This window comes from Anastrepha obliqua, chromosome 4, assembly GCF_027943255.1.
Source record: "Anastrepha obliqua isolate idAnaObli1 chromosome 4, idAnaObli1_1.0, whole genome shotgun sequence".
Taxonomy (NCBI): domain Eukaryota; kingdom Metazoa; phylum Arthropoda; class Insecta; order Diptera; family Tephritidae; genus Anastrepha; species Anastrepha obliqua.
The window spans coordinates 114,360,410-114,379,329 of record NC_072895.1 but is presented as its reverse complement, the minus strand read 5'-3'; the positions used below and the strand labels follow the sequence as shown (position 1 = coordinate 114,379,329).

The 18,920-nt window shown below is 34.7% G+C and overlaps 1 protein-coding gene across 3 annotated transcripts in view; it reads right to left on the bottom strand.

Annotated features, from left to right (window-relative positions):
• LOC129246493 (uncharacterized) overlaps positions 1-18,920 on the bottom strand; it is a 68,560-nt gene that overhangs the window by 1,325 nt on the left and 48,315 nt on the right. For 2 of the 3 annotated variants that reach the window (XM_054885357.1, XM_054885358.1), the window contains 8 exons: positions 16,783-17,336; positions 16,368-16,706; positions 14,736-14,884; positions 14,499-14,666; positions 14,095-14,393; positions 13,537-14,019; positions 10,556-11,353; positions 2,149-4,684 (listed from right to left, as the gene is read on the bottom strand). In XM_054885357.1, the coding sequence (XP_054741332.1) occupies positions 2,149-4,684; positions 10,556-11,353; positions 13,537-14,019; positions 14,095-14,393; positions 14,499-14,666; positions 14,736-14,884; positions 16,368-16,706; positions 16,783-17,220 (5,210 nt within the window). In that variant the 5' untranslated portion in view covers positions 17,221-17,336. The remainder of the gene's footprint in view (positions 1-2,148; positions 4,685-10,555; positions 11,354-13,536; positions 14,020-14,094; positions 14,394-14,498; positions 14,667-14,735; positions 14,885-16,367; positions 16,707-16,782; positions 17,337-18,920) is intronic. The other variant, XM_054885359.1, reaches the window with a different exon arrangement.

Below are 18,920 nucleotides of genomic sequence, written 5' to 3'. Positions count from 1 at the left end.
ATTGTTGTTAATAAAAATGGCAATAAAGTTTTAGATATTATTTTACTAAATAATTGCTGCAATAGATGCAAATAAAAATAAATCACAAAAAAAATAAAATAAATATATCACACTTTTTCTTTTCAATGCCAACCAACACTAAAAGGAAGCTTTCGCAAAAAAGTAATAAACTCCTTAAAGAATTTGGATCTTTTGCCCAAAACAGGGGTTACATATTTTTCAAACAATAGAGATTTTCTGATAAGCTAGTTTTTTCAAAAAACAAAAAAAGAAAAAAGTAATTTTCTGATAAAAAAAAAGAGTTTTTAAACACGATGAGCTAATAAAATTTTGAACTCACAAGCAATCAAAACATCATTAAAAATATTAAAAAGTAGATTTAACAAAAGGCAAATATCAAACCTTTTTTGAAACAATTCATTTTCAAGCGGAAATTTAGAGAGTTATTCATATAAATGCCATAATAGAGGTGTTCCCGCAATCGGTCAATTACAGTAATAAAATCAAAGCACCAAAATTATAATAAATAGAAGACCGTCAAAACGAATGCATGTGGAATATTAAAAAAATGGTTGATTGTGTGTGAGTTCGCTTCTAATATCTAGAACAAGACGCTTCAAAACCTATCGAAAAATTGCATACTTCCCAGTACGGGCTGCCATAAAAAAGGTTCACATGCGCCATTCTACGGCGCAATTTCAATTGAAAAATTTAATTTCATTAATTAAAAAAAATTAAATTAAAATAATTAAAAAATACAAAAAAAAAATTTTTTTAAATACAAAAAAAAATGTTTGCATTAAAAAAATTTTTTTAATTAAAATTAACTTTTTTATTAAAATTTTTCTTGTACAAAAAATATAAAAAAATACAAAAAAATGTTTAAATTAAAATTTTTTTTTTTAATTTAAATTAACTTTTTTATTTAATTTTTTTTTGTATTTCTTTTTTTTTTTTTTAAGTTTTGAGAGGGGCTGTTAGGGATAATTTAAGTACGTGTGAATATTTCAATGTTTCATCAAATTCCATACACACGAAAATTCGAAGCAAAGACAAGAAAAGAAGCGCCGAATTTAAACTTTTTCGGCATTTTCGTCAACACAGCCCAAAAGTAAAAGAGCAATAAAGCCAGCTTGCTGTGCCCTGTGTTCCTAGAGTATCACAAATATAAACAAAACTTTACCAACTAACGCAGATAAAAAAAATCGAAAAAACTGTTAAGCTGATTGGGCACTGAAGTTTTAAAATCTTATTTATCTTTTGGAACTTCTTCTATTCCAAGAGTGCCTCACTATCAAGCAATTTTTAAGTAAAAAAAAAAACAAAAAAAAAATAAATAAAAAAATAATTATTATAAGAAACACAATCGTTGCATAAGCTTTTCAAATAAACAGTATATCAAATAAAACCGTATATCCGACTTTTATATTATATTTGTTTATGTACTTATATAGTATAGTGTAGCATTTGCAGAGAGTAAAAGTGTTGTGATAGAGTGTAAGTAGCAGAAAAAGGGGGCAGCAACAATACAACGCATTGACATACATATTTATTTGATGCCGCACAAGTTCAACAGCGTTCGACGGTTTTGTATTATATTGTACATTGATAAAAATAAATACTCTTCAAGTCTTACAATATTACCATACAAACAAAACAACAAAAAATAATTACAACTTTGTTTTAACTAAAAGTGATCAACGTAACAAATTATATAAAATGTAAAACAGTTGCTAATATAAATCTGAATACAATACAAAGCACTTTTTACTTTTTTTATTTATATATTTAATTATTATTATTTTTTTTTTTGTTAGCATTACAGTAATATAATAAATGAATACTGAGAAATCAAGAAACAAATTCTAACACTTTTAGTACAATATATTTTTGCTTTCTTTCTCTTGTTAGCGTTGGCACAGACGCCGGCGATAGTTTTGGCAGGCAGTCAGGCAATCGCAGCGCTGTAAATCAATAACAACAGTCTAAAAAAGTTATATTAATCAGTTGTTTCATACTCAAATTTCTACGATATACTTCAATTGCATTTTCCTACAAACTTTGCAAATATTACTTGTACAAATACACAAAAACAAAAAAAACTAATAACTAATAATAAAGAAATGTGCGTATACACTTTTTTGTTACCTAATTTCTTTGGTTTCGAGCAGCGACGGCGCATTCACGTCGTTCACCGTGCTAATCATCGACGACGGCGAGAAAGGCAGGTGATACATGGAGCTTGCGTCCAACGCGTATGCGTCTGCCGCACTCTTAATGAGCAAATCGTTCTTCAACTCCATGAAGTGGTGTTGCTGCGCATGATGCTGCTGTGACTGCTGCTGCTGGCCACCGCCTCCTCCACCCGCCGTCAACTGATGCTGCTGTTGGGTATGACTAGTAGTAACACCGGTCACCTGCTGGTGCAGCTGCTGCGCGTCCGCCGTCGCGCCGTGATGACCCGCATGCGTTGTGAACGTATAATGCGGCGTGGTGTTGGCCATTGAGGTGTAGGGACAGAGTTCCGCCAGATCGCTTGCCTCCAATTTGGTTGTTGTCGCTGTGGCGGTGGGGTAGCTCTGTAAGCCATCCGGCGTGAGTATCTGATAGCTTTGTACAGTGCCGATGACGTGGTGTTGCTGCTGCTGCTGCTGTTGTTGGTCCGTTGGTGCAGGGGTCGCGGCTGTCGACGACAGATAAGCGACATTCTCCAGCTCGTAGTGCTGTTGTTGTTGTTGCGTCGCGATTGTATTTGTATGCTGCTGCGTTTCCGTTTTTAGCTGTTGCTGTTGCTGCTGCTGCGATTGGCCAGCAGGTGATGTTGTCGTGATGATAGTCTCTTGCGGCGAGGCGCTTGGCAACGCTTGCAGCTGTATGTGCTGCTGCGTCGCGCCCTGATAGGCGCTTGCCGGTGTACCTACCGCGGTCTGGTGCGTCGGCTGCAGCAGTTGCTGTGGTGGCTGCGCCTGACGCGCGGGTTGCGTGGTGTAAATCGTTTGTGTACCGTCTAGCGCGGTTGTCGCATTTAGCGCCTGCAGCGACTGCAATGGCACCAAATTACCTGCCTGATCCTGTATCATAATACTCTGGCCATGCAACTGTTGCTGCAGCAACGCCTGCTGCAAATCAATTTGATTAGAATAGATAAGTGTGGTGCCACCGGCGCTAGTGCCAGTAGCGGCTGTTGCTGACGGCTGCAGCACTTGTGTTGTTTGCGCAGCCAATGCGATATGTTGCTGCGGTGTGTGTGGCTGCTGCTGCTGCTGCTGCTGTTGTTGGTGGACGGCACGTTGTTGCTGCTGCAAAAGTGCGGACGTAGCGCCAGGGTTGGCCAGCGCTAACTGTGCGCCACCTGGCAAAATCATGCCACTCAAATCGATGGGCGGTAGCGTCTGTTGTTGTTGTACCTGTACTTGCTGTGGCGCCTGCTGTGCGCTTGATTGCTGTTGCAGTTGTATGTTCACAGTAGACGTCTGCTCATGGGACGTATTCGCGTCGGAGGCTTGTTGCTGTACCACATCCAAAACGCTATCAATCTGCGCCAGACGCTTGCGCTTCGCTTCCACAGCGTTTTCTTCACTACTACTGCTATTGGGTGTTGGCATGTTTACGATGTTGGCACGCGGCTTTCGCGAGCGTGGTGTGCGCGTGCTTGTGGAACGCGAGCGCTTAGCAGAATTCCCATCGGATGCTTGTTTCACTGGTGTTACCGCTGGCGTAAGATTACCGTCGGGTACCGGCATATCGCCATGTTTATCCTTTTTATGCATTTTCATCTTGTCGGGGCGTGAGAACTCCTTATGGCAAATGGGACAGGCGAAAATTTTACGATTATCTCCCTCGTGGAACAGATAAGCGTGTCGCTGAAAGCTGTACTTGTTCTTGAAGGTCTTGAAAACGTCATTCTTGGCGCACACCAGACAGTACGACACGCCATCAATGATATGTTCGTAACGCTGTATGTCCAGCCCACGCACTGACATTCGCTCTAAATACTCGCCCTGTTCGTCCGGCGAAATTAGGCGCGTTTTTCGCTTTCGTTTCTGCTTTTGTGGCGGTATCGCTGCTACGCCACTCGTGGGCACCGCAATCGTGTCAGTTATGGTTTGATTCATTTCTTCGTCGTGTTTCGTTATAGTTTTGTAAGTGAACTGTGTTTGCTGCTGCTGCTGCGTCGTTTGATGCTGTTGTTGTTCCAATGATGTGGCATCATTATTTATGCCATTCGTACCCTCCTCTTCATGCTTTATCACACGGAACTCCTGGTACTCACTGTCGTCGCCTTCGAATTTAATAATCGTCGTGGCGCCGCCACCATTGACCTCACCGTTGTAGTTTTCGAAGACGATTGTGGTCGGAGTTTGTCCATCTTCGCCTGTCGTCGTAATGTAATGATATTGGGGCTGAGGCTGCGACTGCGCCTGCAGCGTGGTGGTGGTGCCATCGCCGTTGACCACAATGTGCTTCGGTTCATCATCATACTCGGTTTTGATGGTGGTGAGCGGTGTGGCAGTGGTTGTTGTTGTGGTGTATGTAGATGTGGAGGCAGCAGCAGAATTGTGGTGGTGGTGTTGTGGTTGAAGGTGGAATTGATGGTGTTGGTTGTTGTTGGCGGCAGCGACGGCGGCGGCGGTGGTGGAGGTGAGCAGTATAGGGGACGAACTAATAGTGGTGACCACATTGTCTTAATTTTTAAAAATTGGTTTCAAATGTGTATAAATGTAAATAATCTTTTTCGTTTCCAGTTTTTGCGATTTTTGTTTGAATGTTTTTGTTTTTACAAAACAAAAAAAAAACAAAAAATACAAGAAGTAAAACTAATATTTTAGATAAAAAATCGTGTATTCAACAATGCTTTCACAGCGCAAACTAGTAATTAAAAGAATTTACGTTTAAAAAGTAAATATGAAAAAGAGGACAGCAAAGGTATCAAATGAAATAATTCAAAAGTGAGTGAAACTGCAGAAACAAACGTTAAGAGAGTAAAATTTTGAGAATAGTAGATAATTTCAATAGCAACGTGCAACTTTTTTACAATCCAAATGAAACTAGTGCCGTAGTTAATATTAATGTTTTTCTTATCCTTTTTTGCTAAGTTATAACTTTAAACAACTTTTATTTAGGCTCCTAGACCTGCCCTAACCACTATTAACTCGTATTCCTAATTCTTCTCATATACACACCGTTTCAAAATTATAAGCACGCCACTAGATTTTGTAAAAATACGGTTAATACAACAGCAAAAACCATATAACGCAGCACGTCTCAAATTTTGTAGAACATTTTTAAAAATTTCATTAAAATTTCTAGAATTTTTCTGGATATGCAGTTTTATAGCACACTGAATTTTAGTCTAATAAAGTGCAAGTTTCAAGTGACTGCAATATACCGGTTATTTATGACAGTTTTTTTTCGCTGAGTGGCCGCTTTCTTCATTTCAAATACAAGCTGAAATTTTTTTCTATGGAAGAAACAGCCATTACTATCAACAAAAAAAGTTGCCAAAAATCAACTGCATTCTGTAGTCACTGGTTGCTGTTATCATAACAGTTTTTGACCCTATGTTCTACACTGGAACTCTAGGAATTTATGATGATGGTGATAATAACAGTTTAAAACCCTCCCCACCAAGTTGTCCTTATTGTTGTGGTTGTAAAAGCTTATCTCGAAGCTTATCGGCGAAGGCATCAGTGGTCGATAACAACCGAATTTAAGGGTAGGTTTAGAAAACGAACTGATTCAACAGAGTGGGACCCCAACGGGAGAAAGGTGTTGGATGAGTATGTACTCACACGCCGATTATATGTCAGGGTCAATTCTGGATAAATAGGAATCTTATATACTACAGTATTCAGAACGAATTGTGTCAGGTTAACTCGGGCCATGCGCGCTAACTGAAGCTCTTCGTGTACTGTGATTGGACTCCGATAACCTCATTCAGAGGCCTAAAATTCCTGGTAGGAAAATACTGTCCATAAAAATGTATGCTACTGTAGTAACTGTCCTATACTCTATGCTATAAACCCTACAGTTCCGCTATCGTAGACCTGACAAGTAACTAAATTTACCTTTCTTATTTAGGAAAATATTATTTGCTATTATTTAAGTTCATATCTTTCAAAATATTTTTGAAATTGAATTATTGTGTGAATACTCTCTAATTGTCTACCCGAACAGCAGCATTCCCCACACTTTTAGGCTGAATGTTTATGCTAGTTCAACAACAATAACAACATTCGATTCTTTTATGTGGCATCTCTGTGTGTGGCAACTATTTATTTAAATTCCCCTAATTTTCCAGAGTACAACTAATACTTTTTTGGCAGTTTATTGATGTATTCGAAATCCATTGTTTTTATATTGTATTATTATTATTATTTTTTTACTATTATTATTTTTTTTACTATTATTATTATTTTTTTTTTAATTATTACTTTTTATTATTTATTTCTGTTACTTTTTTAGTTCTGTTAATTTTTTTTATTTTAAAATTTATATCTTTATTTCTGTTAAATTTTGTTTTTATATTTATTTCCATTTTAAAGTTAACTTTTTTTCTTTCGGTTAATTTTTTTATTTTAAAATTTATTTCTTTATTTCTGTTAATTTTTTACAGATTTGTTTGTGTTAATTTTTTATATTTGTTGATTTTTTTTTTAGTTCAGTTAATTTTTATTTTTTTTTATTTATCTTCATTTTAAATTTAAATTTTTTTCTCTTTGGGTTAATTTTTTTTATTTCTATTAATTTTTTATTTCTATTAATTTTTTATTTCTGTTTATTTTTTATTTTTCATTTCTGTTAATTTTCGTTTTTATTTCTGTTAATTTTTATTCATTTAAATTTCTTAATTGCTTGTATTTTATTATTATTGTGGTTTTTTTATTTATTTTTTTTTTTTGCATGACAAAATCTATTACTACTTCAATTTTATTACTTTTTGACATGAAATGCTGGTTTTATTTCTATTTTATTTTTCAAATTTCGTGATTCCGCATGAAAGTTGTTTTTCGTTATGGCGCAAATCCGCATTTTTTCTGCAATTCCTGCATTCCATAATAAGCGGAACTGAGATGGATTTCCTGGAGCAAGAAATTTTTCCAAGACTTATATTTTTTTACTTAAACTTTTTCTGAGACGGTGAAAATGCGAGTAAAGAATCTATATTATCTACCTATACCAAATTTTTTTGAAAAATTTGGAGTCCAGTGTGACATTTTACAAAAGTAATTATAAGAAAGTGCTTTTTGAATGCATCCTCTTCGTTACATTTTCTTAATCTTGCAGGATTCTTTATAAATTTTTCGATTTATATTCTTTATCTTTATAAATTTTTCGATTTATATTTCTTTCGATTTTATATTCCATCACAAAAAAGATGAAATTATTGATGGGCATTTTTTCTTCTAATTCTTTCTAATTCATCACGGGCGGTTAGATGCTTCACCGGTGGCAAGAGACTCCGCGCTAATATCACTTCAGAATCGCCTTCCTGTGGCACACTTTGCATATTTTCTGGTCATCGCTTGTTGGCAAACAAAATGAACACTAGTGGTTTGATTGTAAATTGCTTTTGTTGCATTGAAATTTGTATAGAAAAGGAAAAAAGATAAATACTAGAGGAAGTATAGGTAGCAATCGTCTGAGAAAAAACGTTTGGCAATTCGAAAACTACTTAAATCAAAAGATCGTACTAGAGTTTTACAAAAATTACTTAAAACTAAAGTTGTAAAATAAATAAAAAAATATAAAACAAGGTAATAATAGTGTACATAAAAAACTATCTTTTTCAGACAATGACAACTCAAAAGAGATAACAATAAATAAAAACTTATTCAAAAATATTATAAATGTTCATTTTTTTCAATTTTGTTATAAAGTTGCTGCTCAATATGCGATTTGGCGTGTTTTCTGTTCACTTATTTTTTACGCTGTTTGTTTTCGATTGTGTTTTAACTCAAAAACCGTTGCCTTAAGTTAGTGAAGAAATGTTTTCAAATGAGGACTGTATTAGATTTGGTAGAAAAACAAAAATATATTTTTTTAGAAAATGTTTTGTGAGGGCGTACACATATTTTTATGAAAACACACAGATCTCTTTTTTCTCTGTCGGAAAAACTACTCGAAAACAAGAATTTTCTTTGTAGTCCTTAACCCTTTTTTCGTTTGGAAAAAGAAAAAAAAAATCGCTGTGTATTGTGATGGAAAATTACATTTAACTTTTAGTGACCATCCTAAAGTCATTAGCGCAAGTATAGCTGCTCATAAAAATAATAGTGCGACAGAAAAAAATGCAGTCGAGTAAAATTAAATGAAACTCAATTGTGGGGATAGAATATTAGTTGTGACAGTGATTCAGTTTTGCTTATGTTGTAGATAAAAATGTGTTACGAACAAATTGGTTTTGTAAGGAACTTACGAATTTCTGGCCCTGATCAGCTGTCGGACTAAAACTTTATTTTGATTTTTTTTTTTTTTTAATTTTTTTTTTTGTTTTTTGAAGAATCGAAAGGAAATGAAATATAAAATGCGTGAAAGGGAGACCAAAAATATGTAAAAACAATTTTAGCTGTTATTATTGCATTTGTCTTTGCGAAAATTCACATTAAGAAAAATAAAAGCCAACAAAAAATATGGTTAAACTTAGACTTACGAGTCAGGAAACAATACGAAAAATGTTAGAAAACTCTTTTTAAGGGTGGCTGCGCTTTAGTTTTTGTTTTTAGACTGAATCATAACAAATAAGTATTTTAACAATTTAATCAACATTTCATTTTGGTCTTAATATGGAAAGACTACAAAAATGTGAAAAATGTCAGCAACAACAAGTTAGCTATACTGCGCAAATTTTAATAACAGTAGTAGTAAAAAATAACTTTTTTTCTAGCTTATGGAAAAATATGTAAAACTTTGCGTATTAGTAAAGTAGAGGGAATTGAGAAATATTGAAGAAAACGCAAGTATTGCAGTAGCAGCTTGGATTTTTTTTGTGGAAGCGAATGAACAAAAATTAAGTGGATTTCGATTTTAGTATGTACGCAATATTGCCTCAGAAATAAAAACGAAATCATTAAACACTCAAAATAAATTATAAATGGATGAAAACACATAAAAGACAGTTGGTTTTATAGAGCAGGAAGTGTGAATATTTTCATATAAATTTTCGTGTTTAGATTATTTTTGTTTATGTTTTTAATTTCTTTTATTTACGTTAATTTTTTATTTAATATTTCATTATTTTTTATTTTTTTTTTTTTTTTTATTTCAGTCTTTTTTTTAATTCTGTTAATTTTTTTTTATATCTGTTTATTTTTTCATTTCTGTCTATTTTTTATTTTTCCATTTTGTTTTTTTTTTTATTTCTGTTAATTTTTTAACTTTAAATTTTTAATATTTTCCCCCTTTCGGTTAATTTTAAATTTGTTTATTCCTGCTAATTTTTTATTTTTATTTTCTGCTAATTTTTGTTTTTATTTTTGTTCATTTTTTATTCTTCTATTTCTATTAATTAAGTTTCATTTGTTCATTTTTATTTTTTTCTATTTTGGTTTTTATTTCTGTCTACTTTTTATCCCTTTTTACTGTTTTCATTTCTGTTTATTTTTTATTAATTAATATTGATTTTAAATTTAAATTTCTCTTTCGATTAATTTTTTTTATTTCTGCTAGTTTTTTATTTATTTATTTTCCATTTCTGCTAATTTTTGTTTCTATTTCTGTTCTCTTTTTATTCTTTTTTCCACTTTCGGTAAATTTTTTTTTTATTTCTGTTAATTTTTTATTTAGTTATTTCTGTTAGTTTTTATTGTTTTTTTCATTTCTGTTAATTTTTATTTTTTTTTTATTTAGCTAAACTTTTTTCTCTTTTGGTTAATTTTTTTTTTTTTTAATTAATGTTAATTTTTGTTTTTATTTCTGTTCACTTTTTATTTTATTAGTTTTCTTTATTTTTGTTAATTTTTTACTTTTCTACTTCAGATAATTTTTTATTTTTTTTTTATTTCCGTTACTTTCTTATGTTTCAATTTCTGTTAATTTTTATTTTTCTACTTCTGTTAATTTTTTTTTTCGCTTATGTTAATTAATTAAATAACTTTTATTTAGGGAGTCACAGTAAATTGAGATCTTCGAAGCCGTTTTGCTCGGATTTTTTATTTTTTGAGTTAGGACGTTCTTTCAGCAAACGAGCGTTATTTCATTTCAATTCGATCTTTCCAAAACGAAGAGCCAAGTCAAAATTTATTTGCTTTGAAAAGGGTTAAAACATATTTTCCTAGTTTCCCACAAAACCAACTGCCTTTGAAATCGGAGGGAAAACAAAAAAATATATAATAATATGAGCGAGCTGTCAGTGTTAGTAACCAAAGAAATGCCAAACGTGAATTAAGTTAGGATTAAAGGTTATAAAAGCAAAGACAACTACATTTAAATAATACAAATACAAACACACAAATAATTTAAATCAAAAAGTTGTTAATATCAAATCAAAAACATTTTACACACAACAAATAACTAAACAAATCGACATTGCCACGTTTTGTGGGGCAGAACCTACCTTGCGCTGCAGCGGACGACGTCACCGCAATCGTATTGCCGTTGATGCTTTGGGCAGTCAATTGTTGTTGCTGCTGCTGCTGCCCATGCTGCTGTTGTTGACGCTGTTGTTGTTGTTGCTGCTGCTGATGTTGCTGATATGTCGCCGCATCACAAACAATCTCGCTTTGCAGCTGATAGACAGTGCCGTCTGTAGTATTGCCACTTGACGCCGACGAGGCGGGTATCGTAATGTATTGGGTTTGCTGCTGCCCTGATTGCTGAGCAGCAATGCCATTCAGAGTGCTCGCCGCAGGCAACATGGTTGTATAAACAATTGTTTGTTGTTGTTGTTGCTGCTGCAACTGCTGCTGCTGCTGCTCCTGTTCGAGCTGTTGCTGTTGACTAGACGCCGTTATAGCGGTTGTGGTGGTGTTGGCAACAGCCGTAGAGGCAGCAGCGTTCGATGTGGATGGCATTATGATCAGTTCTGGGTGTTGCAAATTGATTTGCTGACTGATTTTTGGTATTTTACCCTCGAATTTGCGTGAGGGTTGCATAAAATGCAACACTGGCGGTACGGAGGGGAGATCGTTGTTATTGTTATTATTATTATTACTATTACTTTTGCCCGTTGTAGTGCTGCTGACACACAACTGATCGCTCAGCTTGTGCACCACGCGTATGACGGGTGCGGGTGCGGATATGGCAGCACTTGTTGTTGCTGCAACTGCCGACTCGGTGTTGCTGCTGGTGTTAGCAATTGCTGATGCCACAACTGCTGCTCTTGCGATTGTGTTCGTGGCTACTGAATTGCTGCCTGTAAGAAGCGTTGAAAAATAGGCAATCAATTATGACATTCAATAGCTAAAGTCATAAAGACTCACATTTTTAAGCGGTCATTTTGCTTTGTACAATTTTTACAATTTCGCTTTGATTTTTTCTTTTCGTTTGTAAAATTTTGTACAAGGATTATTTTTGGTTTCTTTGTTTTTGGTTTCAAATGATGTATTAGAAAATGTACAATAATTTTACTTATTGTTAAATTTTGCGTTTTTTGTTTTTTGTTTTTTCTTTTTGCTGGTTAGATACACGCTCACAAAGGTGGCAAGAGATTTTGGTGGAAATTATGGTGAGGATAAAGGTGTGTTGATGATGGTGGAAAGAGTGGCAGAGTGGTGGTGTAGGGATAAGAAGAGGGCGAAAGCCTATCTGCACGCTGCACGTCAATCAAGAATACAAAAACAAGCTCAAATTTAATTGCCATAGCATTCAGTTTTTTACATGGGAACTGCTAGCAGAGGTATTGACGCCATCAAAGACACAAATGACGATGCAATGAATAGAGAATACAATGCTACTAAAATATTATTTTCTTTACTCAAACAATGTGCACCAAAAATTTAAGGTTGGAAATTCTAGCTCAAAATTCGAGGTGCTATTAATTTTAGAAAAAATATTTTTATTATTCGAGTATACAACTTTTTTGCGTACCAAATATCTCGACGGCTTTTTGGTTTGTGCCTTTTATGGCTTCAGTTTCAGTGCCAAATTTTACTACCCAAACTTCTGAAGAAGCACTTTCGCATAATTGAAAGATTTTTGGGACATACAGCAACATTTAACAAACCCATAATTTTATCAATCCTCCAACGTAAAAAATTCCAAAATTTTGTCAAACTCCCTATCAACGATTGCATTCAATATATTAGCCCCAGAAACAATAAAACTACGAGCATATACAATCCAAGTCGACAAATGAGTGAAGAAAAATTTTGCCAATATTTCAATTTTTACCAATACCCAAACTATGCGAATTCTTCAAAGGGCCAAACAAATGAAAGAAAAGACCAAACAACACAGTTTTCGCTTGCACTAAAAGTATATTTTTTCCGATGAGCATTTCAGAACAACAAATCAGAAATTTGACAAGTGATGACAACGTCTAATCAGTTCCACAAAGTCCACAAATGAGCGCAACGCACAAGCGCGCTATACTGCGGAGCAGATACAAACATATAATATACACTAAATATCGCTTAGAGTTGCCAAACAAAAGTAGGCGCTTTAAACAAAATAGATTTCATGAAAAGAAAGTTCGAGTAATACAAAATAAAAGAACCAGATGGAGAAAAACGGTTTTAAAAATAAATTCACAAAAGGGAATTAAAAGCAACACAGAGAAACGAAAGGCGGCAAAGAGTTGAGTTTAAGATATACATAATTTAAAAAAATTATTTTTTCTTCCAATGAAGTTGCTTTGGATCTAGCGTTTAAAATTAGTCTATTATCTATCAATTAGATATTAATATTTATAATGAACGATTTTACTCGTGTATACATATGTATGTATGTATGGATATATGTATGTATGTATGGATATATGTATATATGTATGGATATATGTTTGTATGTATGGATATATGTATATATGTATGTATATATGTATACCTGCATGTATGTATCTATGTATGTATGCGCAGTGTTCATGTGTATATTTACAACCTAAATTGTTGTAAAAATCCTGCATAAAAGAATGAAATCAATTGATGAAATAAACACAAATGATTGCTTAAAGACTAATAAAATAAAATAAATACTAAAATGTAATGAAAAGTTGCAATGGATGGAATCGCATGATTGCATGAATTGAAAGTTGCATTATATTAGAATTGATTTGCAGTAATACATATTTGCGCATGCTCGGCCGAGTTTGTCAAATGTTGAAAACAAAATCAGCGTAAATACAAAATATGCGCAATTATATATAGTATGCATATATTTTTTGTTTTGTTACTTGCTTGTATGTATGTATGTTAAAAATAAAAAAGGCATTAAATATAAAAGTGTGGTATTTGGTAAACGTCTAAAAAAAAAGGAAAAAAGTGGAAATCATGATTTGTGAGTTCTATGGGGACAGTTAGGATTTATTCATTTGCTTGCTGTAGCCATTTGCGGATGAGATAAAGAGTGAATGCTCCTTTATTTCGCTAATTGCCTCACCTCCCACCGCATCAGCAGCAGCTACAGCTGCCACGGTTACGGCCACTGTTGGCGCTTCATCAATTGCCGATGGTGAGCTCGCGCCACCATTGCTTTGACTCCCCAGTGCTTGCGAAACTGCAGCGGCGCTTTTCAGTACGCTCGCCACTGCTTCCGGTGCTGCCATTGCTATCGCCGCAGTAGAAGCACAGGCATTAGGTGTTGTTGCGGCAGAGGCGGCATTGTCTTTCTTTCTACGATTTGGTGTTTTGCGTGGCGTTTTTCCGGGTGTTGTACATGGCTGACGGCGTGCGCGTGACGATGAAGATGATGATGATGCCGGCGATATGGAGCGATCGTCTTTATTGCTATTGCGCGGACTGCGACCTTTGCTGCTATTACGCGCATTTATGCGCCGCTTACTAGCAAACCAATCATCATCATAGTCGGAATGATGTTTGCGCTTATGACGGCGTTTACGGAATTCTTCCTCCTCGTCTTCATCTGAATAAAAATAAAAAATATACAATATATATATATAAAATAATTAGTTGATTATATATATAATGTGGCACCCACCTGTGCCATCATCAATGTAGTCGAGTAATTCCTTTTTGGTTTTCAAATTAGCTGGACTTAATTGACTCATTATCTCAGCTTCTCCATCACCGATTATGGCTGGCTCTTCGTCCTCAGCGTCGAGCGTTAGTACACTCTCTTTTAGCACAGCCTTCACCTCATCGGGTATATTGGGATTCTGTTGGATCTCCTCTAAATTCAAATCAGGATTGCGTTCTTTGAAGGACTTCTTCTTTGTGGGATTACATTGTTTTTTCATTCTATGTAATGCGTGCATTGGTAAATTGCCAGCCCCATGACTGAGGGCCGCGCATGGCAGTGATGTTGTTGAAAAAGAAAGCAGAATGTTAGTAAGCGCCAACAAAAAAAAATTAACTACTCCTGGGTAGGCATAGCACACTTACTTCTTATTGCATATTGCATCTAAATGTGAGGGTAATGGCGCAGCGGTTATGGCACTGGGCGGATCTTCGGGATGTCGGCCCACATCGTTTCCTTCCAGCCACGACTGATAGCGATCGGGCTGGAAGCGTTTCACGAATGTATCCATGGAGATCTTCACCATGTCGTTACTATATGGAAAATATGTTTTCAATATTTATTAGTTTCTTGGAATAGCATGTGTATGTGCAATTGCCAACCTGCAGGTACATTGAACGGCACGTTTTCCATATTCAATCCACCGTTCCATGGCGAAATTGGTTGACTCGGCGCAATTGAAACCATGATTAAAACCGGCATGGTAACCGAAAGGAAATGTGATCATTATCTCACCAGCCTCCTGGGTTATCTGTGCGGAGGTAGAGATGTGGGGAATGGGTATACCTTTTTTCGAAATGGGTACGCAATTTTATAAAATTTGCAAATATTAGGTGAAGTAAAAAGTTCTCAAATTTTTTTCTCTTTATTTCGACGCTGCCATGTGCATAGGTGTATTTATCCTTGTGTAGATGGTTTCAAACAGTTTTCTGACTAAACTTGAATTGCTGGGCAATGGAGTTAGTGCTCACATGCTGGTCCGCAATGCTTTTATCAATATTTTCGAACGGAGTCATGGCATTCACCGCTTTGCAGCTTGCTACGACTTTTACCACTTAGTCATAGTGATAAGACAGAATATATCGAATTATTTTCCTTTTTACCTTTATTTTTGAATGCTGTAACGCACAACTGGCTTCACCAAACACAGAACTGTTCCTCGACAGTTTTTTTTGAAGCATAATTCCAGTTTTTGATCGCCGTACAGTAAGCCTCGACGCAATGTATATGCACATCGTGAGAAATTTTTCACTAACTACATCTACCGGAAAACGTGCAGAACTTTTTTCTTCACCTAATATTTATTCAGCAGAAAACCGCATAACTGGGATCTGGTCTTAAGAGTGTTCAGGGGAATCAAGTTCTCTTCTTTAAATTTTTTACAAATTTATTGATGTTCGAAATATTTTCGAAGTTTGTTAAAGTGCCCTAATAACTTGATTTATAATAATTACTTTTAAAGATATTATATGCAGAATTTGGGGTTTTTTCGAAGTTCGAAAAATTTTCAAAAGCCATTTAAATGTGCAAATCTGTTTTTTTTTCTACTTTTAAATATAAGAATTTAAATATTTTTGCATAAATGTATTGAAGTTCGAAATATTCTCGAAGTTCGTTGAAGTGCCCTAATAACTTGATTTAACTGTTTTTAAAGATATTAAATACAGAATTAGGGGCTTTTTCGAAATTCGAAAAATTTTCAAAAGAAGTTTAAATGTTCAAATCTGTTTTTTTTCTACTTTTAAATATATGTATTTAAATATTTTTGCATAACCGGCGCAGTCCTAAATTTTTAGAGCAGTACTGAAGAGTCTTGAATTCTATTTAAAGCCTATTATTTACTAATTTTTCAGATGCAGATTAAGAAATTCTTAATCAGAGATATTCTTAGTTTTTTCTCACTAAAAGTAAAAACTGTATTTTAATAACTTCTCACACTTTAAGGTCTTATTAGTTTGCTGATTTGTGAAAATATTAAAAAATATAAGAGCAATAAGAAAATAAGAAGAATAGCAAATTATTACGTCCCGAGGTTTGGTCGTTAAAAATAATTTTAATTTCGAAAACCTATTTCTATAAATGTTTGTTCTCATTTTACTATGTCGATCCGATTTTGCAGAATTAATTTAAACAAATTTCAATACTATTTCGCCACATGTAAATTTCACTATTGCTCATAACTCCAGTTATGCCAGTTTTAAGCACACAAAATTTATGCCCGTCACTTCACTTACTTTATTCACCGGCACGTCGTGTTGCTTAAGCACTTGCGGGCTTATCAGTGTCATTTTATGCCGCAAATAAGCATTACAATTTTCATAGCTCGCCGGAAAATATTGATTAGCTACTTTTTCTAATTTGCGCCCATGTTCGGGTGGTACGACATACCACGTCTTTGGAGCGCCAAAATGTAAATAGTTTATCGAATAGAGATCCATATCTTCAGTGTGCCAGGCAAAGGTAGTCTTCCACATGCCAAAATACAAATAGGCTGTATTCACACCATCAATTTGTATGCCATAATCTTCGTTGACATAGTCGAGAATTGTACCAAGACGATTTATATTCCAGCTCTTTGTGTGTGCGTGGGAGGCGGAGGAAATGAGTTCAAACATAATTCCATTTTTTTTTTTATAAACGTATACTTACATCTTGATCCGTATCAGTGACACTACCACTAACATCCGCGCCGTAGATCGGTGCCACATAGGTAATATTCTTCCAATATTTACGCTCGAGATCTTCGAAATCAAAATGTTTAGGCGTCTGATAGCGTTCCGTAGACGCCAACTCACTGAATTGCTTCACTGTAAGTGGCTTCTTTTGTATATTAATTTGTTGGTAGAGGCCCTGTTTGCCGGTGACGACTTGACAAATCGGCGCCGGTATAGTTATATTGAGCGCATCCAAATCATTGTAGCCACTACGACGTGGCACCCATTCTGGTGGTGGTACCACTTTGGCTAGACCAGCTTTGTGAGCGCCCTGAGATTCCATGAAGGCGACGTATTTAGGAAAATTTTTGAATTCCTCCCACGTAGGTCGAAAGACCATTATGCGAGGTACTTCTGTGCTGGAGTTCGACATTTTTTGTTTTTTATTATGTTGCTTAATTGCGAACTTTAACAAAGTGCAATATTTTTTACACAAGCACTTTAACCGTTTTGAAAGCGGCTATTTTGTATTTTAGTATATTTAAATTGCTGTAAAAAAATAGCGGTTAGATAAAAATGTATAGGGAAAATAGTTTTCAAAACCTTTTTCAACGTCAAACTGTTTGTTCGTATTTTTTGAGCATTAGACCAAAAATTTGTGAAATTCAATTTGTATAAGGTAAAATATCTGTGAAAGAAGCCAATGAAGTGCATATACCGTGAAGAGCGCACGCACACTAGGTCAGGCGCACTTTAAAGCGCACACATACACACACAACCCAACAGCAATAATAGAATAATAGAAAAGAAACCGATAATAAAAAGAAAACAATAATAACCAGAACATGAGAACTTAATAAAAATAACCAAAAACAACGCAAAAACAAAATTCATTCGAATTGCAGTCTGCTCGATTTTCGAAAATGGAAAAACCTCATCAAGTGTATGACTTATGTAGGTATAAATAAATGCAAGCTGGAAAAGCAGCTATAACAAACCCAACAAAAGCAGTAGGAATCAGGATTACAAACGCCCATACAGCCACAAAAAGGAAGCACACAAATACATATACAAATGTGTGCACATTTACACACTCGCCCAAAAACGAGGGCACTTCACAAATGCGCGGCGCTGTTCTAATCGCATCCATCGCAGTATTTCGGTTGCCGAAAGAGAAAAACAAAAATCGACAATATAAAATATAATAGCAGCTGCAAGCCGCTGCCAACCATGCGTCGTTCACCCAATGAGTTTTGCACCGGTGTTGCTACTTGCTTGATTTGTTATTGTCGGTGCTACAATTGCTTGCACACTACAGTCAGGCACTCGACGAGTAGTGCCTCTCAAACATATTTGAACTGTCAAATATGCTCTGTTGGCCTGCCAGCCCAGTGAATACCATCCATAAGTCCCTTAGCAGGCTTCACTTTCCTCGTCGCAAACAACATATGCAGCCATCACATCAGTCAGCTGGCAGAAATCTAACCGCTCAACTGTAATTATGGAATCAAGCACGAAATTTTTGAGTATTGAATATTTCATCAATTATAAAAGGTGCATTCAGGTATGAATTCTCTGTTTTAATCTTTTCTTTTCTAGCAGATTTAAGCCGCTAATTTTTCTTTTTTTTTACCTACAGTTTTTGTTAGAAATTAGTGATTGCGAATTTAGAAAGATAAAATTCTTTGTTACAATAACATTTGCTTGAGAAAATATTGCAAAGCGAAAAAAATTAGCAGAGTCTAAAGTAAAATTTAAATCATTATAAAATTTATTACGCAATTTATTAGCTACTCTTTTTTCCTCGTCCTCAAGCCGGTGAAAAACATTTGCCCCAAAAAATATTAGAGATTTAATTTTTAATTACCGAAATAATTGCGGATTATTTAAGCTGCCGCACTGCATTTATATATAATACATATGTATGTACGAAAATTTCCAAAGTTAAAAAATTTCAAAATTCCATTAGTTCTCATTCTTGTATATACTTTTTGTTTTATATGTTCGAAATTTTCGAAGTTGAAATAGTTTGAAAATTATTTAACGCATTGTCAATTTGTACACAAATACTAAGTCTTAGACGTTCCCACACTGTATTTATGTACATATGTTCGAAACTTTCCAAAGTTCAAA